The 27,706-nt window shown below is 40.0% G+C and overlaps 1 protein-coding gene across 4 annotated transcripts in view; it reads left to right on the top strand.

The window, feature by feature from the left end:
- Jarid2 (jumonji and AT-rich interaction domain containing 2) overlaps positions 1 to 27,706 on the top strand; it is a 182,580-nt gene that overhangs the window by 123,073 nt on the left and 31,801 nt on the right. For all 4 annotated transcript variants that reach the window (XM_028763204.1, XM_028763201.1, XM_028763203.1 and 1 more), the window contains 2 exons: positions 13,786 to 13,955; positions 23,474 to 23,650. In XM_028763204.1, coding sequence (XP_028619037.1) covers positions 13,786 to 13,955; positions 23,474 to 23,650 — 347 coding nt within the window. The remainder of the gene's footprint in view (positions 1 to 13,785; positions 13,956 to 23,473; positions 23,651 to 27,706) is intronic.

The raw sequence follows: 27,706 nt of genomic DNA, 5'->3' as shown, positions 1-27,706 counted from the left end.
GCCTTTATCACCTGATCTCAGTTTATGTTGTGAAGAAAGTTTTTTTAAAGTTTAATTATCAGACAGTAGCTGTGTCCTTATATTGAATTAATCTGTGTCAGTTCCTGTCAATATATGCAAAGTTTTAAAGTGTGTGTGTGTGCATGTGTACATATGCACTATATATAGTCAGGGCCATTTCTTCTGGGATGGTAAGGAGCTTAGTATTGGGCCTGGTCTGTGGATTGCCTTTGAACTTCCTCATCCTAAGAACATTTTGCCTTTCTGGTACTTCTTATGTTGTGTAGCTAGTTCTTATGGATTTCATTTTTTGCTGGCAAGAATACAGTATACAGCAGATTTATTCCTCTCTGAGAGAGTGTGTGTGTGTGTGTGTGTGTGTGTGTGTGTGTGTCAGAGGGAGAGGGAGAGGGAGAAGAAGAGGGAGAGGGAGAGGGAGAAGAGGGGGAGGGAGAGGGAGGAGAGGGAAGAGGGGGAGGGGGAGGGAGAGGGAGAGAGAGAGGGAGAGAGAGAGAGAGAGGGAGGAGAGGGAGAGGGAGAGGGAGAAGGGTTGCCGGGCAGTGGTGGCGCACGCCTTTAATCCCAGCACTTGGGAGGCAGAAGCAGGCGTATTTCTGAGTATTTCTGAGTTCGAGGCCAGCCTGGTCTACAGAGTGTGTTCCAGGACAGCCAGGGCTACACAGAGAAACCCTGTCTCAAAAAACAAAAACAAAACAACAAAAAAAGTTCTTGTTCATAACAGATAAATGTACAGATAACTTGTTCCATTGTGCTTTCCAATGTTCACTGATTTAAGAGTTTTCTGCTCTGTTTTGTGCATATGTGTGTGTAGGTTGAAGATAAAACTTGATTGGTCCTTGCCTTCCTGTCTAAGACATGGGCTCTGGTTGCTATAGTTGCTGTATGTTACTGTGTCACAGCTTTTTGCATGGGTTCTAGGGATCTGAACTAAGGTCTTTAGACCTCCACACAGTGCTTATTCCATTGATGTGGAGTTTATCTATTGAAACAGTAGTGACTACCTGTTCCCTACTTTGGCTTTTGCTTGGTTTTGCTCGTCCAGCTTAATTTCATTATTAATTCTTTTGGTAGGGGAGAGAGAGGGAGAGGGAGGGGGAAGGGGGAGGGAGAGGGAGAGAGAGAATGCTTTAATAAAATATTAATCTTAAGTTATTTTCAGATATTAATCTCCAGTTCAAGGTTTTATTTTACATAATTTATTTAGATTGTTCTTTATAATTTCTTAGAAGCGATTTCCATTTTTGGGTTTGTACAGTGGTTGAGGCGGTCTTGCATGTTTAAATAAATACATGTTTATCTTCTTTCCCTGTATATATACATGCACATAGATAACTGAGGACAATTATGGGGCTCCATTCTCTTTATTATGTCGCTTCCCGAAATCAAAGTCAGGGGGAAACACTTTTATCTGTTGAGCTATCTAGATCACTAGCATCCCATGGACATTTTTTAACTGTTTACAGTTCTACAGGAATCATGATCAGGTTGTTTGGATGGTTTGATTTCTCTCTATAGCTCTAGATTGTAGCTGTCTCTTTGGTTTCCTCAGTAATGGTTCTCCTTTCATTTCTTTGCATTTTACTGTTAATTGATGTGCCACATTTAGCTACATATTGTTGCTTTATCTTTGGTAGCTTCTGTATGAGTTTTCCTATATGATAGTACTGTCTTTGAGCTAATGGGATCTCCTCAGGGCCTCTCTCTCCCTCTTAGATGCCACAATTCTTGAGCTAGTATGTAGTGTTTCCTTTTGTTTCCTTAAAAAGGAGGTTTTGGGTTTTGGTAGTTATTTTCCCCATTGTGTGACAAGATTCAGCAGGAAACATGTAAGAAGGGTTTGTTTTGGTTGATGGTTGAAGTCCATCATAGTGGAACGTTTAGGGTGGAAAGTTCACAGGATGGAAAATATGTTGGGCTGGGCTCCTGGTATCTGAGATTCGGCAAATAGCATAGAGGGATGTTTAGGGAACATTGTGTAACTAGAATGAACAACCCAGCATAAGAGGTCCTGGAAGACCCCAGATGTACATTAACCTCCCTGTCTACCTGCTATGTAGATTTAAGCAGCCTAGACCTCTCAGGAGTCAGTGTAGGAAATAACATGCTAAATTCACTCCTGGAAAGACTCCTGGTAGCTAGTGGGTTCCTACTTTGATTTTCTTCTAAGGTGGAGCTACCAAGACAATGTCAGCTAACTTGTTAAACCTTGGTAAATTTTACTTGATCATAGATTCAATGAGGTCTCATTTCATAAAATTGAAGGCTCCATGCATGCTTAGGTCTAGAAAGCAGAGTGTATGTTGTCTTTGTTCATTTTCTAAAATGTTCCCCCCCCACACACACACATACAGTCATATCTCTTGGTTCTTGACCTTAAATTACTTTCATTGGCTTATATTGTGAAGCATTCCTCACACCCCCTTGCCTTCCCTGCCCACCTTAAAACCTTCCTAGGCTTTGTCTGGCATAGCTCAATACTAGAACACTTGCTTAGTAAAATTCAGCGATGATAAAGAAGTCTCACATCCATTTGATGAAGCACTTGACAATGAGCAATGTGTAGATTTTCTTGATGAATTTGAATTTGCTACCCAGTCGTCTGGTCACCTTTTACTCTGCTTGCCACTCACGAGCTCTGATTTGTTGGTGATTTTTATTTATTTATTTTTATTTTTTTATTTATTATTATTTTTTACATTCTGAAGCTGATACATCATGGAAATGTTGGAAAACAAAGGTGTCATCGAATCTAGTGGTATTAAAGTACAACACTGGGTACACTCTGAGTCCAGGTTGCTTTTAAATCATGTGATGCAGTTCATGATTTAATCCTAGCATCCAAGAGGCACATAGTCAGGAGGATTGCTAAAACTTTAAAACAGTCTGGTGTACCCAGAGTATTGTGGAGACACTATAAAAAAATAAAAGGATAGATTATGGAACAAAATGGAAACAGTTACAGGTAAAGGTATCTGCCGCCAAGCTTGAAAACCTTAGTTTTAACCTGGAGAACATACATACACTGTTCTCTGACATTTCTTTTATTTTCATATACCCTGCATGTTCATTGACTTTTATGTAGGGATAAGCACCCCTTTCAAGGAACCAAGAATCACAAGGCAGATTAGGAAGAAAAACACGAATAGGTTGCATTTCCCAATCTTGATTGGGAGGTTGCGAGTGTAGAGCTGCAGTTATGGGAGAACAGATGACTTCTTGGAAAGATGAATGGGTCTTCCAGGGATTTTAATAGTTTTATGACTTAGCTGCTTCCAGGTAGGTGACTTTCAAGAGCTTGTTTTTATGAAGCTCTGACTCTAGCTAAGAAATTTTAGAAGCCTCATGTATTCAATGCAAAGTATTTTTTATATTTTGGCTTTTGGATACCCTGTACCCAGGTGGCCTTGAACTGAGCAGTCCTTCTGCCTGAGTTTTCAAAGTGAATCATCATTCTTGTCTTTGTTTTACGATTTACTATCGTGGCAGTCACAGTAACACATAAGTACATAAGTAACATGGAGACAGAGCATGGAGAGGAATATGCTGGAGAAAGCCCTTTTGCAGACCTGCAAGAATACCAGTGTTGGTGTCTTAGCTGCTCTCTGAGGGCTTTTACATGCCCAGCTAGAAATGACTTTTCACTAGGCTTACTTACAAATGACCAGAGCCACTCTTCCCAGGACTGATTCATGACTAGGACTGTGTAGTCTATTGACACATTAAAAATGGATCAAAGAGATTAGGGCATATTTTGGCTGGTGATGTTGAAGAGAGTCATTATAAATGATTAGTTATGTTCTCCCTCAAACCCACCTCCCTCTATCTCTGTAAGCAAGATCCTACCTTGGCCCATTTTGCTAGCAGAACAATATTTATTTTTGAGGCCAGCAGTAAGGAGAATGTACTTACTGTCGACAGATCAGGGACCTTGCAGAGTACAGACTCATGCCATCATTCCACAGCTCATTGCTCGGCATTCTTTCCCATTTTGGTTTTCTCTCCACCTGCTTCATCTTTGTAACTGCTTGCAGGCTTCTGTCTCTCAACTTCCTGGGAAATACTTTCCCTTTTCTGACACATCTTGCTTTACACGTTATGGTTTGGAAAGAGCTCCAAAACGTGATTCCCCCATATAGTATGCTTTTCATCTTCCTTGGAGTAGTTTACTCCAGTTTGGGCTGGTTGGTGGATTAGGATAGAGAAGAGCTAAGGTGTAGTTGATTATTTTCTGTCCTCGTTTTCAAGGACTTGTTAACACTGATTAAACCTGGGATGAGAGATGTCTTCCTTTTCTAGCCGAGAATAAATAAGCAAATCCAAAGGACTGCGCCTGGAATATACAGATGGAATATTGTGATTTGACCCCTCCCGTGCACTAAAGCCCCTCAGTTTGGTTTGTTCTAATAATTTAATTTGATTTTTGCTGTCTGACCTTAAAGGGTGGGCATATATACAAATCTTAAACCTTAGCAAGCATTAAAGGTTAAAATTTAGCCATCTTCAGAAGGGAAGTTGAAATTTAGGCCTTTACTATATGTTGCCTGTATTTCCAAATAGTTCCATTTCTTTGGGGTTTTATTTTTAAATTCTTATGCCACTGATGTCTCGTAGAATTGCTGTGCCAGCTGCCAGTGGCACTGTTTCCTTACTGGGTATTCTGGGTCCGCTGTATATGGAGAACTCCATTTTTTTTTTAAATTTTTATTTATTTATTATATGTAAGTACACTGTAGCTGTCTTCAGACACCCCACAAGAGGGCATCAGATATCATTGCAGATGGTTGTTAGCCACCATGTGGTTGCTGGGATTTGAACTCGTGACCTCTGGAAGTACAGTCAGTGCTCTTAACCACTGAGCCATCTCACCAGCCCCCCCCTTTTTTTTTTTTAGAGGAGAATGCTCCATTTTTAGTGGATGAATGTTCTATGCTCTAGTTGGTTGAGGAGGATCACTTGTGTGTGAGAGCTCTGACAGGTTTAATTGCAATCACATTTTTCTTGAGACAATTGTCACAGGATCCAGACTCCTTTTATAAGAGATAACATGTGAATGGCAAGTAATCTTTAGATATGGAAGCAGCAGAAGAGGAAACATTTAGTTTGTGAGTATTTGGTACTTTGTACCTAGATGCTTTGGTATTTGGAACTTGATCCTTTGAAAATTAGAAGGGTTGCCGGGCGGTGGTGGCGCACGCCTTTAATCCCAGCACTTGGGAGGCAGAGACAGGCGGATTTCTGAGTTTGAGGCCAACCTGGTCTACAGAGTGAGTTCCAGGACAGCCAGGGCTACACAGAGAAACCCTGTCTCGAAAAACCAAAAGATAGATAGATAGATAGATAGATAGATAGATAGATAGATAGATAGATAGATAGATAGATAGAAGAGAAAAGAAAGAAAGAAAATTAGAAGGGTTTATTGTTTAGGCTATTAAATATATTCTTTGGATTATTCATGAAAGAAACATTTATTGGTACTATGCAACATGGCTTATTTTCTTGTCATATAGTCACTCATTTTTTATGCACATCAAAGAACAATCCTATGCATGTTAGCTGTAGGCTATGTTTTTGATATCTAAAAAGACCCTATTGGGCCTGGAGAGATGGATTAGCAATTAAGAGCATGAAATGCTTTTTCAATGTACCCAGTCCCCACAGGGCAGTTGACAACTGTAACTTCAGTTCTAGAGGATCTAATGAGAGCTTTTGGCCTCTGTGGGCACTGCATCCATGCATACGCAGGCACATGCTTGGAAAATTAAAAAAAATGTTATTGTGATATTCTCTACATTTTCAGTACTAGTTGATTTGAGTTGTAATGAAATTGGCAGGATTAGAAGATATTTTTATGTTCACGGTCCTGCTTTCTGCAGTTTTTAGGCTATTTTATTATACCCAATGTTAACGAACATTCTGAAAATTGAATAGTGGCAGGGCATGTTTGTTATAACTCAGAATTCTTTTTTAGAGAAGTTGATTGCCATCTGCACCTTTGTGACCACCACACTTCATTTTTAGTAGGTAATAAAAATGTCTGGGGTGTGTTTTCTGTTCCTTTGCATAAATATAGCAGATTTCATTTAAAGTGAAATGAGAGGAAGATGTTGAAAGAAATGTTGGCCTGCTCTTCGTGCTGTGGGCAAGTGTTGTGAATAGCATCTCCTTAGTACTTTTCTCTGGAGGCATTAAATGAAATTCTGGCAGGATGCAGTTGGGTGTCAAAGCTTCCTGCATTTTTTTTTTTAAACCATTGATTCTCTATCCCAGCCCTTACTAGACTTTAGAATCTCACCTATTACACCATTGCCTCTTGAGTATTTGTGAGGGACATTTTTGTATGATTGATTTTTCATTCAGGCTTTTATAAGTCTATTGACAAAAAAGAGTGAATGAACTGAATCATGTGGTAGATTATAGATTCTTCATATGGTGTCCCCCCCCAACCCCCAACATTCTCGACCCACAAGGTCATTCATTTCCTCTCCTTCCCAGATTTTCTCTTTGCCAGGAGATGGCTGCCAGGAGATTTTTGGCAGCTTTCAGTTGGGTTTTGAGTAACCTAAAATTGAAAAACTTGCTAGTTTTTTTCCCCCAGCCTTGAAATGATATTTTTAAGACTACATTGGCAATCTCACCTCCAAGTGTGAGTGTGGAAAGGCAAATGAACATTTTAACTGGCGCAGCTAAGCTTTTAAAACAGTGTACTTCTGATAATTTGCTAACAATCTTGTACCTACTGTAGTATAGTAAGAATTTCTTTAGCCAGATCCTGTTTAGACTGGATTTTTTTCTATTTGTTGTTCTTTTTGACTCTAAATTCTTATTTACTCCCCTTTCTCTTTGTTTTCTTGCTTCTTTGATGCTTCTAAATCTGATCCCTGATGAGGAGGTTCTGCACTTTTGATTGGTGGGACATAGCTTTGCCTGGGTGGGACACAGAAACTGACGCCTAGGACATGTAGCATTTGTGGCTGATAAAGGGCTTGGTTGGCCACTTTTAACTGTCAGCTAATAATAGTACTTTCTCCTTTGGACCTAACTGCTTCCACCAATCTCAATGTCAACTGCTTTTCTTGATGGTGACTTGAGATTCCAGGAAGGCTTGTTTTCTTTTGCTTTTTCATTTGTTTGTTTGTTTTTAATTTCTTGATTTGATATAAAATTTATTACTTTCTCCATCCCTTGTCACCTAGCATGAGAATTTGTATGCCAGCAAATGTTTATTTTGAAGCTGTCCTAGCTTTTAATATATTTAGCTTCTAACTTTGGACATTCTTTTCTCTTTTTTCTAAGAACAATTAAAGATTCTTCCTTCTTGTTTTGTGTATTTATAAAAATGGTTAGAGTTGTGTTCGTGAGGAGGCTGGGTGGTGTGTGTGTGTGTGTGTGTGTGTGTGTGTGTGTCATTTCTTATTTGCAGGAATCAGTATTAACCAGAGTTGATATTATCACTGTTATTTAAAAAGTCTAAGGATTTTTGATTTCCTTCTTAAAAATTGGATTGTTTTCTGACTCCTCAGTTTTTTGGATTGGTATGCTATCTCTATTTTTAAACAATGTCTCCCTGTTTTTTTTTTTTTTTTTTTGTCTGTTTGTTTATTTTTTGTTATTTATTTATTTATTTTAAACCTGTCCCCTGGCACAGTTAGGAAAATACCTTTAGCTTGAGCCAATATTTTCCCACTGGGCGCGGATTGGTCTTTCTCAGCTAGAACTTGTTAGGTGAGGAATCCCCACAGGGATTACTTTTACAGAGGATCATCTGCCTAAGCACCCCTTGTTTTATTCAGAGGTCAAGCTTAGAAACAGAATCTAATCTGTCCACCTTTACCTTGATTTGTTTATTAATGTGCGTTGAGACAGGGTCTGTGACACACAGGCTACTATGAAGCTCACAATCCTGTTTCAGCTCCTGACTTAGTACTTGGAGAAAACCAAGGCTCACATTGATAACAATGAACATAGTTGAGACAAAGCCCAAGCTGTGGCTTTTCCTGGTGCCTGCTGTTCCTAGCTAAACTTTTTGGGAGGGGATTGCCCAGAAAGCTCCTCAATGCAAATCTGGCTTTCACTCTAAATAACTCTTATGTAATTAAATTAAGGGCTGCAAATATTTAATATCCTGTGTTTTTCATAACTATTTAATCTGTTCATAGGTAGAGCACACCCGCCCCCCTAAAAGTCTATGAATCAGTATAGCTAGACATCAAGACAGCAAAAGACTTCTGTGTAGCAAAACCCTCTCAGGAGTCAAGTGACAAACCCTCTGTCATTGTGTTATAGTGTTATGCAGATTTAGCCGTGGAAGCAGGAGATGGGATTGTGCTTATAGGAATATCATCTGTAACCGGTGTTCTTGTTACACACTCTGGGCGAGCTAATATTTGCTGGCTTCTGAGTTCACTTGAGGATGTGTTTATATTGTCTTTATCATGCAGTGCATTTATAGCTATCCTGTGTGTTTTGCCTGCCACTGCACTTGCATTTGAATTTGGTGGGCAGCTTGCCCCGGTGGATGGTACCTCCTGCCCACAAACCTAGTGCACACACATGAGCACACTCTTGTTTCTTTGAGCAGTTGCCAGGTTTCTAGTGTGTGTGTGTATGGCTAGGGGTAGAATAGAGTGGGTAATTATTTGGGGATGGAAACACAGAATTTTTATTTTCCTATTTGAATAGGCCTTTCAGCAACTTGGCAAAGTATCAGGGCCAGCTCCCACACTGCCACAAAGAGTGGAGCCCTACTGGTCATTCTGCATCTGCCAGAAGCAGACCTTCCCCTCCTATCTTCCTTATGCCTTTGATTAGAATTGGGATGTCATGTAAATAATTGGATTTACTAGCTTACAAGTTTAATATTGGAGAATTAAATTAATAAAATGTTTTGATATGCACATCTATCTAAGAAGGTACTAGGTATGCATGGTTTCCTTTCCCTTGTTGTATGTACACACTGCTTTTGGTTTGGAGACTATTAGAAATTTTTGTCAGCAGTGAAATTCAGTCAACCTAGGATTTGCTATTATGCTATAGTAAGAATTGCCCTAGAAATAGACACCTACTCATAGGAGTAAGGTGGTCATTATGTACTGTAGATGACTGAAGAAACCTAGGGCAGGGCTTCTTATGGAAAACTGCCCAGGAAACTTTCATTTCCATCTTTTAGAAAGGGGAAAGGATAGAGAAGGAGGTACGGAATCTATATGGACCCTTTGGGCTCACCCAAGAACTTTATGTATGAGATATTTGTTTCTGTATACATATTGATAGTCTTTTTATATCCTCAGGGTTTTTTTTTTTTTTTTAAAGAATTTGTGGTATGTATTGGCTGTAAGTACTCATGTGGGTACTTGAATGTGTGCTCAAATATATGGAGTCTAAAGGCCAAATTTAGGTGCCATTCTTTGATTTACCTTTTGCAACGGTGTCTCATAGAACTTAGATCTCACTGATTGAATTAGACAGTCAGCCCCTAAGATTCATATGTCTCTGCATTCTGGAGCACTGGGATCACAGGTTGGTGTCGTAGTTCTCAGTCCAACTATTTACATGGATATGCTGGCTCAGACCTCATGCTTGTGTAGCAATCCTTACATAGCCTCCTTACATTGTTTTGACTGGTCTTGCCCATCCCAGTCGTCTTTCTGCTAGAGTTGTTATTCTTGCCTACTTCCAAGTGCTTAACTTTCTAAAGAAATCAGTGAAGTGTTGTGGACCTATGGCAGCAGCGTGGCATTCTCCTGATTCTTGAAGACATTATGGAAGTCTTATGCAGGTTTGTCTTTCAGTAAGCCATAAAGGTGAGGCTGCAAGAGTGCTAAGTATGATGGTAGAAGGGGTTGATGGGTTGGCCATGGTGATGAACTGCTGCTTTTGAGGGTGGTTGAAATGCTGAGGTGACTTGCTACAAACCAGGCAATTTCTATTAAAAGTTAGCATGCGTCTCACTTCTCCATTAAAAAAAACCTAAACAAACAAAACAAAAACAGCCTTGGAATATTATCTAAACTTAGCTTATCTGGCTTCATTCCTTTTTTCTTTATCTTTCTATACCACCTGGTGGATTGTGTGTGTATCCATGTTGCTAACTTTGAGCCTTTTCCGCAAATAGCAGATAGAAATACTAGCCTGGATTTCTGCTTTTGGGAGCTGTTTACTGTCTTCTAATTCATACATATACACATTGATGGACATTTATATGCCAGTGAGGATTTTATTTGTTTATGATGAAATATGGGGAAGAAGATATTTAAAACAACCTCTCTTCCTCCTAGTTTTTTTTTTTAATTTCTTTTTAAAAATGATTTCTTTTATGTATGAGTACTCCATTGCTGTCTTCAGACACACCACAAGAGGGCATCAGACCCCATTGCAGATGATTGTGCCACCATATGGTTGTTGGGAATTGAACTCAGGACCTTTGGAAGAGCAGTCAGTGCTCTTAACCACTGAGCCATCTCTCCAGCTCCTCCTCCAGCGACGTATTGTTGTCTTCATATTTCTAAGTCACAGATAAGTTATGTTTATTCATTTCTCCTACTGGCTTACATTCATGAGATTTTTGTCCCTTTATATTGGCTTATGAGATACAGAATGAGGGCATCTTATTGAAAAATTAGCTTTTCTACTTCTGTAATTGGTTTTAGGGCTTTCCTCGCCTGTGCCAAGAAGGCCAGAAGCACTGGAGACCCTGCTCTCATTTTGTTTCATTTAATACTATGTCCTCCTGGGGAGTGTTCCTTTGGCCTTACCCTTGTTCGGCAAGCATTCTACCACTGAGCTCTATCTTCAGCCCAGTGTTTGGTTTCTGTGGGCTGTTCCTATGGCTTCTCCTTAATTTCAGAAGCCCTGCCGTTGTATGACTGTGAAGTACTCTTAAGCCGAAAGTATTTTGTTGTAAAGCATTTTTGCACTGATAATGAAGTCAGAGGTGATGCTTCTCTAGGAAAATGCCAGGCACTTTTATATTGGAGGGGTTGATTTCAGTGGAGTCCCATCGCCCATGTATGCATGCTGGGCAGCCTCCTCTAGAAGGAGGACACCTGTCTTCTCTTCCCACCAGCCCTGGGTTCTCAGATTCCCCCCCCCCCCCCCCTTTTGTTACAAGACAACATTCTGCAGTTCCTCACCAGTCGTCCACTCTCTTGCGACTATACTTCAAGGCTTTGGCTCCACCATGTCCCTAGAAACTCTTTCTGTGTGGGGCCCATAGAACAAAGGCCACTGTAGTCCTGGAAAGTGTTGCCTGAGGACAAGTCTCACTCAGTTCCTGATTCTCACAAATGCTCTCAAAGTTTTCACAGATGGGGATCAGAGCTTGGCTTCTCTTCTTCTACAGGCAATTTATTTTGGTGCCTTATTTTATTTAGACAATACCTTGGTTTTCACAGGGTTTGTGAGAGAGTCCTCATGAATGTTATAGTGGTGGGGGTTGAGACTGTGACTTGGGTGACCCTTTCTGCCATCTGCTTTGCGTTTACTTGGTTTTCATTATGACTGTAATAGTTTCTTCTTGTTGTGGACTTAGTATTTTTAAAGCAGGAAGCTTTATTCAGATGCAGGCAGCATTTCTATATACTCTCATAGGATTCTCTGGGAATCAGATCTCTTTAGTGTGTATATGTAGTAAGAATAGAATCACAAACAAAAAGCTGGCAATCATCTCTTTTCAGAATTTGACTCCACATTTCTTAGAAAGGTGAAATGTTAGTTGGAAAAGCAGGGCAGCTCTATTTGGTTGTGCTACTTCTGGGGACATAACAATGTGCTTTTTGAATAAGATGGTTTCTTGAATTTAGTGGTCCCTAATATGTGGCTTCTGCCAAGTACAAACATGAAGAAAGAGCCATCAGTAACTTAAAGCACTTTGGCCATGTCATTTGAATTTTGTACTTAAAAAAATAATAAAAAGGTATAAATACCCATTTGAAGAGGACAGAAAAAATAAAAATAAAATGTAAAAATTAAACACAGCCCCAAATTAGTTTAAGGGGCACATGTCTGTGTTACCACTCTTAAGTGTCTCTTATGACAGTATCTCCTCTTCTCCCCCCCCCCCCCCGTTACAAGACAATTAGTTGGTTGCAAAGAAGCACTTTTTTTCTATGACAGAGATACTGGTATTGACGAATTTCCCTTTTTCTAGAACAGTTAAGGTAACCCTTTGTAGTAATACTGTGTTAATGTAAAATTGCCACAGTTTTGGCAGAAGCTTTCCAAGCTTTAGTTTAGTTAATTTAGTGTCCATGAGTCTGTGTTTGTATGTGCATTTAGGTGCTAATGACATTGGGCCTGTTTGGAGGCCAGAGGAGGACACCAGGTATCCTGCTCTGTCATCCTCTGGCTTTCTCCTTCTTTCGAGATAGGTCTTTGACTGAATCTGAAGTTAGGCCAACGTCCAGCTTGCACCAGTGATTTGTCTTCACAAAGTAGGACTGTAGGCACACTTGACTCTACACCTGAGCTTGAGCTTCCTTGTGAGCCCTGCTTTAGCCTTAAGAACTGTAGTTTGTCCAGTTAGCTCTCCAAGTCACATTGTTTCCTTGTAATCTAGTCAGTATTTAGCAATAAGATGTTCAGAGTGTTTGAGATGGGTAATTGATTAGGGAAGGAGAAGAGAAGTTATAATAAAAATTATAGGCAACTTGGTTTTAAGGAGACATTTCTTACTAATAAGGGGAACTTGGAAGGTTTATGAAGTTAAGATTTTCAGATGTAAAGCTGCACCAATGTGCATACTAGATTGTTAGTTTAAATGTTACTGCTTTGAGCACACTGTTTGCATAGCATTGCTCCTTAGCACTATTGCAAGGAAAACCCTCCTTGTGCTTTTCTGGGACACAACTGGTACATACAATTAACAATGCCTCACAGTGTCTGATGCTGACAGGGGACTCTGTAGACTTAGTGCTCTGTATAATGACACTGCCTGCTGGAGATGCTCTAAGATTTATTTCTTTAGTGTTCATCTAGTAGATGTAGACTGCTAATTTAAAGAAAGAAAAACATAAGCTAAGCTTGTTCTCATTCTGATGAGAATACCTGCTTTTTTGTTTTTAATTTCATAATTTTATTTTTTTTAAAAGAACATATTTAGTGTGTGTGTATGTATAAATCAGAAGACCGTTTTCTGAGTTCTGGGGATTAGATTTGGCAATAAGCACATTTGTCTCACTGTGTCATCTCTCTGGTCCCTACTGCTCTGTAAGTTAGTTAACTCGGCAGGTGATCTACATTTCCCAGCCTATGACTGAATTTAGGATGTTAGAAGGGAATCACTAGTTCCTTAGAGGTAGAAGACAGATAACTGTGAAATAGGTTTCAGCACACAACAAGGGAAGGAAATTGTGAAATAGTAAGTGGAAACCTAGATGCTGTTACTGTGTGGCCTGAGAGTCACTGAGCCTATGCATTGAAACATTTTTCTTGTTGTTTTTTTTTTTTTTTTTTTTTTTTGAGACATTGTAGAGTCCAGGCTAGCATTGAACTGATCTTCCCACTTCCCCACTGATTCTTCATTTTCTACACACATTTGTACCACACACATACTTTATACCTCTGTAGAAAACAATAGCCCCGTAGGCGTATTTATTGCACCATAATGCAGGCAGTTGTTTATGAGAGAGATACAGAGCCTTAATTAGTAAGAGTTTTCGTGAAAGATTGTTTGTTCCTCCCGTATCATTGTTCTGTTGCTGCATGAGGTCCTGTATCTATCCTCCAGTCTCTTATTAATGTAGTTTTACATTTCTTTAATTGTTGCAGGCCCAGGCTGCAAGCACAAAGGAAGTTTGCTCAATCTCAGCCGAATAGTCCCAGCACAACTCCAGTGAAGATAGTGGAGCCTTTGCTACCCCCGCCAGCTACTCAAATTTCGGACCTCTCTAAAAGGAAGCCTAAGACAGAAGACTTTCTTACCTTTCTCTGCCTTCGAGGTAAGCTTGAATGAAGTACAGATGGTACCAATGTGTTGTTCTCACATCCCAGTTCACTGTTTGATTTGTGGGCAGGTTTTTCTTGGCTTTTTGTTTCTTTTTTAAAAACACTATGTAGGGCATGCTAGACTCTGTATATGGATTCAAATTCATAGAGATCTGCCTGCTTCCACCTTCTGAGTGTTATATAAAGACCTGTGGTGCCGGGCAGTGGTGGCGCACGTCTTTAATCCCAGCACTTGGGAGGCAGAGGCAGGCGGATTTCTGAGTTCAAGGCCAGCCTGGTCTACAGAGTGAGTTCCAGGACAGCCCGGGCTACACAGAGAAACCCCGTCTGGAAGGAAACAAACACCCCCCCCCCAAAAAAAAAAAAACAAAAAAACAAAAACAGACATGTGGCACTGCTCCTGCTTCTGCAGTGTTTTTACTTATTTAAGTACTTGTTTTTCATGTGTATGCCACATAGACTTTATTTTACTTTGATGTTTGGGTGTTTTGCTTGTACACATGCCTGTGCATCACATGTATGCAGTCAGAAGAAGGTATTGTATCCCCAGAGACTAGAGTTACACATAGTTATAAGCCACTGTGTTGGGTGCTAGTACTTGAACCCAAGTTGTCTGCAAGAGTAGCCGGAGTTCCTAAATGTGGAGACATTCCTCATAGCCCACTTTGTTTGTCTGTTTGATTTTTCAAGACAGGTTTTCTCCACGTAGCCCTGGCTGACCTGAAACTCAGAGGCCTCCCTGTGCTAAGAGTAAAGGCATGTGCCACTACCACCTGGCCACTCTTTTTGAAAGAGAGTCTTACTATGTTCCAGGATGACCTGCCTCCATACCTGCCTCCAAGTCTCAGAAATCTCTTCCCCACCTCCCCTGAGTTCTGGTATTATATGTATGTGGTACCTTAATGAGCTAGGAAAGTTACTTTGGTGTTAAGAAAACATAAATTTGCTTTGAGGTCATGAGGTTTAGTTATGCGAGTCTTGAAGAATGTTGTAATTTTTTTAAGGACTGTCTCAGTGACAATAAGCATAGTAGAACCTGTGTGTTTGTATGTGCCGTGTGGTTCTATACTTGCATTGTTTGAAAAATTCTCTTTCTTCTCTTCTCGATGGTTGATCAGGGTTACACAATAAAGTTAATCTGGATAAAATTACCAAGCACACATTTGAGACAAAAGAGACCCATCTTCTTATACCTTTGCTGGAAAGTTTTAAGTGATATGTGGACCAGTGAATGTATTTCTCCACTCAAAGAGCCAGGCAACAAACCAGTTCTGCTTTGTCTTATCCTGGGCTCCCTCTGTATTCTTACTAGACTCCTTTCCTACTTATTTTTCATACAGATTTTAGATCTGAGCTATTAAAACTTGAGTGTCACCTTAGTTTTCAAAGTCTTGGTTTAGAGCCCATTTAAGTCTAAAGAGTACACACTCTAGAAGGGTGCATGTTGTACTTTGCCTGTTTTGGATCCTTGGTGGAAGGAAGCAGTATTAAAAAAACGAAATGGAAAACTGAATTCTGATGTGTGTATGGGTTTTGTAGATGATTTTTATAATGTGCTCCATTAATAATAATTTTATTTGAATTTTAAGTTACAAAAAGTTGTAACTTTAATGGACCATGAAAGTGTTTCTGATCCTTATTTCTTGTTCTTGATGACTATGCAAAATAGCTCTTTCCATTTCTCACTGTGAATTTTTCACTAAGCAAACCTGTGTGCCCATTGTCTAAGATTTCTTAAACAGTAATGTGTTCAATTTTGTGGTAGTCATGGAATTTGTCTAGTTATGATTCACATTGTAAGTTTTGTTATGATCAGCTTTGAGATCTGTAACATTTTAGGCAGTCTTAACATTTTTAGTTTGGAAACCTTTTATTGTTTTTAGTCCTGCTTTCTTGCTTTCCTTTCCTGTTTGTCTGTGTGTCTGTCTCCCCCTTTGATGACAGAAACTGTTCTTTTCTTATTAAATGTGCAGGTTTGTGCTCAGCTCTTCTTAGAGACTAGAAAGAGAGGTTACTGGGTTTTCTGCAAGTGGAGATACAGGCAGTGTGAGCTGCCCGCTGAGGGTGCTGAAGAGCAGACTAGTCCGGGGAGCAGGAAGCATGGAGCTCCCAACATCGTGAGCTCATTTTTAAAATTGGAAAGTCTGCAATAAAGACATGGAAGGCATATTTTTGCCCAAAGTCGTGAGTTGTTTATATAGGTTTCAGATATTTCCCTTAATAGTTTGGGATATTGAAGATACTTAATTGATTGTGCCATGGGAAAGGCAATGGGTAGAGTTAGTTCTTCAGACATTTTTGAGAGCCAAAGATGATAAGCTGTCTTGAAAACTCCCTTAGGTGTAAACCAGATCCTTGTTTCTGGAGATCTTATCAATTTTGGGATTCTGTAGTTAATGTGAATATTATCTAGTCATTTCAATTTAAAAGCTTTAGAAATTTAAAATGTTCTCAAGACGCTGAGAGACTGTCAGCCAAACTAGCAAGACTTATTCCTCTCCTATACTTAATGCCATAGCTGAGAACTTCTTAAGAAAGTAGAGTGGAATGAACAACTGTAGCTGGACCTGAGATGTTTGCCTGCCGTGCATTTATCTTTCACCCTGTGAAGGGTGCACATGTTTTCTGCCAGAGGCATAATTAGTATCCTCCAAGGGTGTGCATGGGGAAGAGAGCCTCTGTCTGTATTGTGAGTAGCAACTCAGTGTCATTGCTGCATTTCCTGTCACCAATCTCGTTATTCTTAATGAGTTCTGCCTTCTTCTCTTTGTTCTGACTATAATTATTAAGAGATTTAAAAGAGCTCAATGGTGGGTTAAATGGTTCTCTTATTTACATTTTCTGTTTCTGGGGTACTGCAAACCATGGGGGATTCCTGAAGGAGACTTATGAACCATACACAGCACACAGTTCATTCTTAGGACCATAGCTGTCACAGTGCAGCCTCCCAGCTCTGCCCAGTGAAGGTGTATGGAGGACAATTCCAAGTACATATTCTAATATAGCCATTGTGAAGCCAAGTTATCTTCTTTGGGGACTGACTTCCGTATTTCCCTTGTCTTTGGGAATCCTCCATAATTTTCTGTCACTCCATTGCTGGCTAATTCTGCCAACCTTTATTGAATTTACTATAGTAGACTTGTAGAAAACAGATTAGGCATTGTAAAACTCCTGGGTAAAATATGATGTGGTAAAAGATTGTGTCAGTAGGGCTGTGCCTTATATAATCAGGTTGAGAACTCTGTCTTAGGCTATAAGGGGAAGGCATATCTAAGCTGGCTCTTGTCAGATATCAGAAACCTTTGCTGGAAGGTTCTGGGGCTGGGGAGGAATTCTGCAGAAATCTCTGTCAAGGTGTGGGTGGTGGGTGGATCAGGGCTGGTTATTTGGAGGGCCAAAGGTTAAAAGGAGTAAGTTGGGATTTGGACTGGTCTCTAGGTTTTGGGTGAATTAAGATGGCCCTGACAGTGAGTGCTTCAGAAACATGATTGAGGCCATAGGGAACTAAATTAGTTTGGGCCTCTGGAATAAAGCCGTCCCTGGATTGTTGTTGACTTATGATCCTTTCAGCTTGTTTGTTGATGTATAAAGTTGAGTATTCTGGCTTCTGTAGTCACAGTTGGTGGGGTTAAACTAGAGATAATGGGTGTAAGATGGATCCCAGTGACTGCCTGAGAGGTAGCCATCTTAGCATATTTATTTGCTGTTTTACCTTGATTTAACAGAAGTGGCTGACAGGATAGAGGATTAGATTGGAAATCAGTCTGGGTAGTCTAAAAAACATTTGCAGATATACTGTCCAGATAATGGGAGGAAGCCAAACAGTAACATTTTACCTGCAGACAGTGCCCGTCCCTATCTGGAAGGAGTATATTCTTTGTTGTATCACTGGCCTTGAATATTGAGGAGACTTGGAAGCGCCACAGTCTAGCATGATTTAGCAGTCACCATAATGAGAGGGAATTATCTGCAGGAAGTAATTAATCTCCCAATTACAAGGAACATTGAGGTTGCTACTAGTGAACTAACTATCTTGAGCAAAATGGGAATAATCTTGGGAAGAAAGACAAGCTGTCGTAGTGGGCACCATGAGTTTGGGGTCACTTCTATGACATATTCTTCTGTCTTAATTTCTGAGCATGGAAACGATCAAAGTGGATTCAACCTTTTTTGCTGGCTTCTTTGGTCATCCTGCCGGACCTCTGCTTTCCCTAAGTCACTCTGGTCTGATGTTCTGTGTTAACCTAGTGTCTTAGTTCTGCTGATGCAGTAATTTGTTTGCTAGGATAGTTTCTTTGCTGGTAATGAAGGAATCAGAAACATTGGAGTTCTTGATCTTCAAAGGATGATTCCTTTTACAATTGCCTTGTCACCTTGATTCTTGATTTTCCATCCATCTTAGGGCCAGCTTGCCTTAGACCTTATCTGCTTTTCAGGAGAAGTTAAAATCATTCTGGCTGGCCTGGTGTCAGTGGTACATTTCAGAATACTTTCTTAAGCCTCAGTGGTTAGAGAAGCTTGTAGTATTTCTTGTACCTTCTGGAACTCATTGGGAGAAGGTATATGGGGGCAGGGGATGGGATGGTGGAAATCTCTCAGCTAACATTGCTGCTGTGTTTGCCAGAATCTTTGCTGGTGCATGTAGATTTTATCTTATGCATTTTTCTGAAGCTCCTTGTGCCTGTGCCCGGTAGGAAACTGTTTAGTGTCTGTGGGAGTCTGAAAAAGAAAAGGCTTCGCATAAATCATACATTCATGTTTAGACTTGATGGTATATAGTAATTGGAAGTTGGAAAGTCTAACTACTTATTTCTACTTCTCAGCTTGTCTTATGGCTAGGAGCTACTCAGGCTGAATACCTTCATAGTAGCTATTGTGTGGTGTTGGTTGCCTATTCAGCTAGCATTAAAAGACCACAGACCTGGGCTGGAGAGATGGCTCAGTGGTTAAGAGCACTGATTGCTCTTCTAGAGGTCCTGAGTTCAATTCCCAGTAACCACATGGTGGCTCACAACCATCTGTAATGGGATCCGATACCCTCTTCTGGTGTGTCTGAAGACAGCGACAGTGTACTCACATACATGAAATAAATAAATAAATCTTAAAAAAAAAAAAAGACCACAGACCTCTGGGTTTTGACTGACTTTGACTGTGTGTGTGTTTGTGTGTGTGTTTGTGTGTGTGTATGCACGCAAGGTCCCTTTTGTGAGGCACATTCTATTATGAATTCTGTGTCTGCGTGTGAAGCTCACTGTACAGAGGCAGTTGGGAGAAAGTGCTATTAGGGAAATGATGTTCGTTGTTCTCAGTGCTGAACCCCTTATCTTTCAGGACAGGGAAATAGAACCCAGGCCTCACACAAAGAATTTGCAATATTACAATTAGCTAGACAGCACCTTGTGAAGATGCATTTAGGGCAGTGGCCAACAGGTACCTTGCATTTAAGAGTCATCGTCTCACATGACATTTTCCTCAAAAGTCTTAAAACAGGGTTCTAAGTTCCGTTGCAATCTTTTACGTTTTCTAACCACAGATTTCATATTTTCAAACTCCCCTAGAACCTGGCCCGTTTACCTTTTGAGAAAGAATATAGGAAATAAATTGCTTTATCCCCTCATGTATATAAAATGACAGACTTTTTTTTTTAATTACATCCATTTAATTGAGGGTAACAGTCGCTCCCAAGTCAAGGTCAGAAAACAACTTGTTTGATTTGAGCCTTGCTTTCTATCATTGTGGGTCCTTAGCATCAAATTCAAGCCGTAAGTATGTTTATTCACTGAGCCATCTCATCAGCTTGAATTGGCAAATTTTATAACTTAGGAGTTGTTTTGAAGACTCATTATTAACGTGATATGAGCAGTAGCCTGATATATAATTTTGCTGTGAGTTGTTTAGAGTGCCATTACATACATTGCCATACACTGTTTGCTCATAAGAGTAGTTTTGGCTAAATACACTGCTCACACCCTGTAACCGGCTTCCAGAACTAGGGCTTCTTCCTTAAGCTCTGGATGCCATGGAGACCAGGCCATCTTTATGGCTGGCATGCCCATGATTGACAGGCAGTTTCCTTCTCATTAAGAGTGGGTTTTCTTTTGGATAAAGGCTTCCCCCCATATACCTGGTGATGTCTCATATACACTTGAACATCTTTTCAATTTAAATCATAACGTTTTTAAGTGATTACTGCAAAATCGAGAGGAATCATCTAAAATATTAGCATGGATCACTTTAAAGAAAAACAATAGCATGTGTAAGTTCTGCATGTACATTTGCAGATGGGTGAAAAACAATAGCATTTGTAAGTTCTGCATGTACATTTGCAGATGGGTGACTCTGTGGAGACTTCCTCTGAAGGGGAAGGACCAGGGATGCAAAAGTGATGTTTGCCCTATCTTCTTTTAAAGGACCTTCAGCATTGTGAGTTTCAATGTAGGAGTAGAAGCATGTGGAACAAAGTGGCATGCACATCATTGGATTAGATTCATGGAGGCATTTCTGTAGTTACTGTTGTTGCTTATAGCTTCTGGTTTTATGGAACCACGAGATATGCATTCCTTAATAATTGGGTCACCTAAATGTCTGTGTTTAGAAAAAAGCTAACCCCCCCCCCCCAAAAAAAATCTCTTCTAAGAAGTGCAGAGAGCTGACTGTTTGCTAGCATTAAGAATTGGTTGAGGGAAGATGATGGCTAGGGAGGGCAGAGAAGAAGCCCACTTTATAGAAACCAAAGCCCAAATTAGAAAAAGCAGGCTTTTAGATTAATGTAATTCTTGTTGTGGTCATACCACAACATCATACCACAGTCTGATTTTTGTCCAGATGAAAACATTTGGTTTGTACTTCGGTAAATATTGTGGAGACATTGCCAGCTAGTTTTAAAAAGTAATGAAATACAACTTTGGCAAAGTACAGATGCATTCTGTATTCCCCATTCCTCCTATCTGATCCAAAGCTTAAAAAACAAAACAAAACAGCCCAAATTTGATAATGCAAGTGAATAACCAGGAGAGAAACATGTACCTGTTGTGATCTTAGCAGACTACTATTATAATCATTGAATATGAATCTCTTCCTTGTTCCACAAAAAAATAACTAACTATCCTCCTCCATAACCTGATCCTCCACAACATTCTCCTTCATTGATTATTTCAAATACATGGTTGTGAAGGAGAGCAGAGATCATTCAGAGTGGTAAATTAGCACCTCTCACTAGTTAATGTACTAAAAAGGGCATTGTTTGTATCGTAACAAGAAGATGCCACTTTGAGAATGGCTTGTCTTATACCTGTCTTGTTCCCAGTATCATTGCTGTAGCTTTGCAATGGGTTTGAGTCCTGCTATGGGAGGAATTAGTATTAGTATTAGTATTAGTATTAGTATTTTATTTTTATTACCAGAACTGTGTGTTTCTTGGTTGGGAATTGCCGTTCTCCCAGATTGGAACATTCCTGTTACCCCTGGACCTCTTTCTGTACCGAAGAATTAGATATGGTTTCCTTCAGCAGCAGTGGTATAGATGCGTGCCTGCATTGTGTATTTGAAATTCATTTTCCTAGATTCCTCCTGTGAACTGCTTCCCGGCAAGTCAGAGAAGCAGGCTTGTCCTAGGTGAGTAGGCAAGCAGTACCTTTCTGAAGCATGCATCTTCAGACATGCCTTTGAGCTCTTTTTGGACATTTTAGGTAATTTACTGTTTTCCTGATCATAAAATGGAGTTTTGCCAGCATATTGATTTCTCCATTTTTGGTCTGGCTACAAGGTTGTTAACTTGTAAATGACCAGGGCAACAAGATTCATGGACAGATTTTTCTTAGTTACAGAGGTGGAATATATATCAGTTTTCTACTGTGTCAGTCTGACAGGGAGGTTAGCGACACATTCAAGGCCAGCCTATAATGAAGAGGTCTGTGTCTGCTTTCTATGTGATATGCTAGTCGTTCCTGAGTGTCCCTTCTAAACAAGGATATGTTGGCTTGGAGTATTAGCATTATCCTGAAAGGCAGACTATAAGCAACTTAAGGGGACCATTGTGGTACTTGAAAGAGTGCTTGACAGAGGGGGAATGGATTCAAGACTGATTGGACTGAGGTTGTCTTGTCACTACTAGTGGTGATGAACTGAGCCTCAGATCTTGCAAAAAGACCCTAAAGTAGACCTGCATATGACTAGCTCCAGTGGAAATGTGGCTATTTTCTATTTTTTTAATCCTACTTTCTTTACTCTTATTTGACAAATATTCTTCAAAGCCAATGTCAGGGTTTCAGAATCTTCCTCCAGTCAAGAGCCTGATTCTACATGGAATTGATCAAAGGTGCAAAAATAAAACAGGAATAGTTTTTGTCAGACCACATGCAACTCCCCACTAGGGACTTTTTGTAGCCTGCGGCCCTCTGGTATTAGGTTGCAAAACTGAAATCGTCTTATATTTGTTATTCCAGTGTTAATTCAGATAACTTGTTTCGAGTGCTGTTCTCCATCATCCCACCCACTCCCCCAATCCTTAACTCCTTCACCCTCTCCTGCCTGCATCTAGCCTATGTTGGCCTTGAACCAGCCCATGATGGTCCTCCTGCCTCCAGCTGTTGAGAATTTGACAACTGATGTTACTATGAATGATTTCAAACAAAGAAAAGAAGAAGACGATGTATCTGGTTATTCTTTTTGTATTTTCCAGCTAGAAGTGGAAGTTTTGTTTATTTAGGAGCAGTTTATCGGCATGTATGTCTGGGCACCTTTTGAGTGCCTGGTGCCCCTGGAGTCCATAAGAGGCAACTACATCCTTTGGGACTGGTGTTGTGAGCCACAGTATGCATGCTGGAAGTGACCTTTTTTAAATTTTCAGTATGAAGAAGGCAACATTTGAGAAAAGAGAGGCTAGGATGTAAAAGTCTGGGTGGTTCTTTGTGTAGATTGTTTAACTGCCTCTAGTCCAAGGAGTTTATTTTAATAATATATCCTACTATATATCCTTCTATAACTTCAGAGTAGTTGATAAATATTTTAGGTGTTGGAGAGATACTATACTTGGCCTTTATATTAACATAAAAGAGTGGCCTTATAAAAAACAATTCAATTCCTTCTTCCTCTCTCAATAATTGATTTTTTTCTCTTTTATTTCCAAAGTTTTAAGTTAAATGCACAATGCAGAGTAAACCTCCAACAATGTGGGTGGACGTTTTCATTTTATTCACACTGAGTTATTCACTCCTCCCTGTTGTTTGTGGTCTGTTTTCCATGGGAATATTACAGACAAGATTGTTAAATCTTTATCTCCTTTGGGGGGATTTTTGCTTGAAGTTACAAAAAGGTACAAATGGGGTCATACTTTGTGGGAGAATATTTGAAAATAAAAGTTGAAGCATCTAGTAGTGATAAATAGCTTTGTTTTATGTGATCAGTATGCAGTTAGGGTCCTCCTTTTGTAAACCTCTCCTTTGCATTACTCCTTCTGGAAGGGGTGAATGTCAAGATTGGTTTTGATGAACTACATATGTTAACCCATCAGGTTCTCCTGCGCTGCCCAACAGTATGGTATATTTTGGAAGCTCTCAGGATGAGGAGGATGTCGAAGAGGATGATGATGAGACAGAAGATGTCAAAACAGCCACCAACAATGCTTCATCTTCGTGCCAGTCAACCCCCAGGAAAGGAAAAACCCATAAGCATGTACACAACGGGCATGGTAGGTTCACCATTGAGCCTTTATAAGGGGCAGTGGAAGCCAGGCTGTGGGTGAGAGTTGAGAAAAAATTTGATGGGTTTCAGCTAGATTTCTTCCGAGTAATTCAAGTACTAGACTCTTTTGGTTTTTTGTTTGTTTGTTTGTTTTGCTTTGTTTTTTTGGTGTTTTGTTTTGTTTGTTTTTGGTTTTTTTTCAAGACAAGGTTTCTCTGTGTAGCCCTCCCTGGCTGTCCTGGAACTCACTCTGTAGACCAGGCTGGCCTCGAACTCAGAAATCTGCCTGTCTCTGCCTCCCAAGTGCTGGGATTAAAGGCGTGCACCACTGCTGCCCTGCAAGTACTAGACTCTTAATGTACAAAGAACTTAGTAGTTCAGCCCAAAACTATTCTAGATAAAAAGAAAGATGTTCAATGTGGAAATGTTGTAGGAACTACAGATGACAGGATCATAAGGAAAGTTGAATAATGACAGTTAACATGACATACTTTTGTGATCAGGTTTCTCTCTGTAGCCCAGGCTGTCTTGGAACTTTCTCTGTAGACCAGTCTGGCCTTCAACTCAGAGATTTGCCTGCCTCTGCCTAATACTAAATTGGCATTTTAAAAAATATGTATATTTGAGGATATATTATATGTATATGTAATGCAGAGAGATACATATACATAAATATACAGTAGTTTAGTTAGGGATATGCGTCAAACACAAAGGGGCACCAAAATGTGAAGGTTGATGGAATAAAAGGGTGTTAACCTGCAGCTATAATCTTCAGGAAGTCTTTAAAATTTTTTATTTATCATTATATCAGACATGAATGTAGGACAGAAGAAAACTGTGGAATCAGAGCTTTCTGTGTGTTCTGTTGAGTGAACCCAGCCTGTCAGGCTTGTTATCATGAGATAACATGTGTTTTGACCCACTGATCCATTGTCTATGTCCCACCATGGAAACTTAATGATGGAGAGGGCTGTCTTTCAGTCGCCATTCCAGTTCAAATGCATTGATTGGGAGGGGTCAAAAGTTTGTGGGATAGAGTTTTCTGTATTTCATGGCATAGGAGTCTACTGTTCTACTATCTTAGAGAATATACTCTGACTGAAGCTGTATTTGGGAACCTGAGAAGACTTGCCTTGGTAGGCAGGAAGAAGAATTTTGATTCCAAGAATAGGGAGCTTGATGACTTTAAATGTGAAACTAAGATCACATCAGTAAAATTAGTTTGTCACAGAGTAATAGGAAAATTCATTGCAGTTGGAGGATTCTACCCACGAAAGCACTGGGACTACAAACGTGCAATGGCGTGGCTCCTTGCACGGACCTAATGGGGGTGACAGTGAAAGAACTCGGTTGATTAATGGAGGTCTAAGGGCTCGTTACCTGTTGGGTCAGCCTCATTGTTATAGACAGCGGAAACTGAGTGAGCAAGCACAGTTGCTTATCATGACTGAAGTAAAGCTAGATGCTCTGCGTTTCCTTGCATCTGTCTTCCCTTTCAGTGTGAATCTTCCATGCTCATGTGTACCAGAGGATCCTCAGATCTGTTGACTCTTTTGTAAGAGACAAATTGGAGCAATCACACTGCTTTTCATACCTTTCTATTGGTTTTCTTGTCAGCTCTCTTTGTATGCTGTAGTGTTGAGACATGTCAGGAAATCCAGAGACATCTGTGAACTCCATTGAGATGCATGGAAAACAGTTTAATGAAGAAGAGTTTTATCTTTACTATATTATTTTAAAGAATCTGGAGCCTGAACAGACAGTCCTTTTTTCTGATTTACTTTGTTTCTGTCGAAGTGGAGTAGGAGAGTATAGTATGGCTTAATGCCAGGATAGTAAGTCTCTGTGACCTGGGTGGAGAGAACCACCTTTTCATGACAGGTGTCTTGCACATCATCTTAGGCCTGAGTGCATCAGCAATCTTAGATTAAGAATCTGGGCCCTAACATCCTGCAAGAGCCAGCTGTCCCTGACAAACAATGGCTCTGTTATGAAAACATTACACTAGTACATAGCACACAAGTACTTTACAGGCAACAGCATATCCTAATTGAAAGGGATGTTTTGGTTAAAATGCACAGTTTGGAATGACATGTAGAGTAGTAGCACCTGATTCTTTGGTTGCAACTCAAGGGTTATACTAACAAATAGTGACTCCAGGGGTCTTCATTTCAATATCTCATCTGTCTCTAAAATGTTTACACCTCCAGTGGAGCTAACAGTGGAAATAGAACAACACAATCAAAATTGCTATGTATATTTATCATATAAGTTTATATTTAGAACGTTTTAGAGTTTGAAAAGTATTCCTAACTATTTTGCTTGTTTCTTTGTTTTAACACCCAGCAGTAAATGGAGTAGAAGGTGAATTAATGAGTTTGTGATGAATTTGGCTTTTCCTCAGTATTGTTGGCTTGGCAAGCCTTTGTGACCTTCTAGAATAACTTGATCGGAGTTCATTAGTTAAATTAGCCAAATGCCTTTTTTCTTCCTTTAATGGAACTTAGAAGGAATAGGAGAGATTACTGTTCTGTTTTGTGCACATCTTTTTTGAAGATGGATATTTCTCAGCCTTTTCCCTAGCTGGAATGATTTAATTGCTTTTGGATTCATACTGGGACATGTATGATGGCCAAAAGGCAATCATTTGGACCAGTTTCCTGCATTCATGTGTTGTCATTCCTCTTCTGTCTGGAGTGGTAGAGGAGTTTTGAGAAGCAGGGCCAGGGTCTTGCCTGACAGAATGCTGCTCTGATTGCAAGTGACCATGAGACCTGCACCTCTTTCTAGCATGTGGCAGTTACACCTTTCCTGTTGAGATAAGGAGGATTAGGTAGGATTGGAAGGCTTATGTTGAAGGAGTAGCAGTTCTTTCCTAACACTCCGACATTTTTGAGGCAGAGTTAACAGACCACTTGTCATAGTAGTTCAAGTACGCTTTAGAAGCCAAGCCACTTCTCACATTGTATTCTTAATGGTTCTTTGTTGAAGATTTATTTACTTTCAAAGATGCCACCTATCTTGTTCTTAGGTTTTTGTTAGTTTGGGTATACCACATTTGCCACTGTAATATAATTGGGGGCAAAAAATCTGGACTCCTAGATTGGCTAAGAGAATTCTACAAAGTTTATGTGCCTGAAATGCGTTGGCATGTACTGAGAATCAGCTGGCACTGCTGGTTCCTAACATTATCTACCTCAACTGCTTTGGAAGATAGTAGAAGGTCTCCTGGAGTTGCTGCCAACTTAACCCTCTGATCCCAGGTTCTTCTCATTGTACTAAAGTATGTGTTCCACTGGTTCATTCAGCATCTTGAAGAAGCACACACACTTGTTGTTGTTTTGACAGCTGCTAAAGGACTGTACAGGCGTACAGGGAAAGCTGCTTGCTCTGGTCCTTTCTTGTAGCCACATGACACTGCCAGGTATTGATCTGATGAAGCCACAATTTTTCTGTTCTAAAACATCTTAACACCTGATTTAAAGAAGAGGTACAGTTGTTTGAAGAGGGTGTAGGTTATGGGGCTTCTCCTGGGGTAGAAAGAAGCTTCTGAACATGCTCTGTGAATGAGTTACATGATATATAACTTTGAGCTTCAACAAATAAAACCGTCTGAGACTAAATTAGTTGCCTGCCACTTGATATGTTTTTAATCAAATGGAAGTTGGCTCTGTTCTATTCTTTATGCCTCAGGTTTGTCCTAAGATTCTAGACAAAATACTGCCGCATTGTTTTTATTGTATACCTGCTTTCAGTATACTTTTATTATGAATATTATACACTTGATGGTTACTAACTAAACTGAGCAAAACTGCATGATTTCAGCTGTTTTTCTGACTTGTCTTAAGGAGAATCTTAAGTTATTCAAGCCTTGCTGATCCTGCTGGGCGGTGGTGGCACACGCCTTTAATCCCAGCACTTGGGAGGCAGAGGCAGGCGGATTTCTGAGTTCAAGGCCAGCCCAACTGAGTTACTGTGTTGTTTCTGGCCAAGGCAAACCAAGTTAGTGCACCCACATGCTGCAGTAAAATCCTCCTGAAGTTTTGGCACTGGTTGGCAGACA

The sequence above is a fragment of the Grammomys surdaster genome, unplaced genomic scaffold (assembly GCF_004785775.1).
Source record: "Grammomys surdaster isolate TR1022 unplaced genomic scaffold, NIH_TR_1.0 137, whole genome shotgun sequence".
NCBI classification, from domain to species: Eukaryota; Metazoa; Chordata; class Mammalia; order Rodentia; family Muridae; genus Grammomys; species Grammomys surdaster.
The sequence above is the reverse complement of the archived record's forward strand: the minus strand, read 5'-3'. Positions and strand labels throughout refer to the sequence as shown.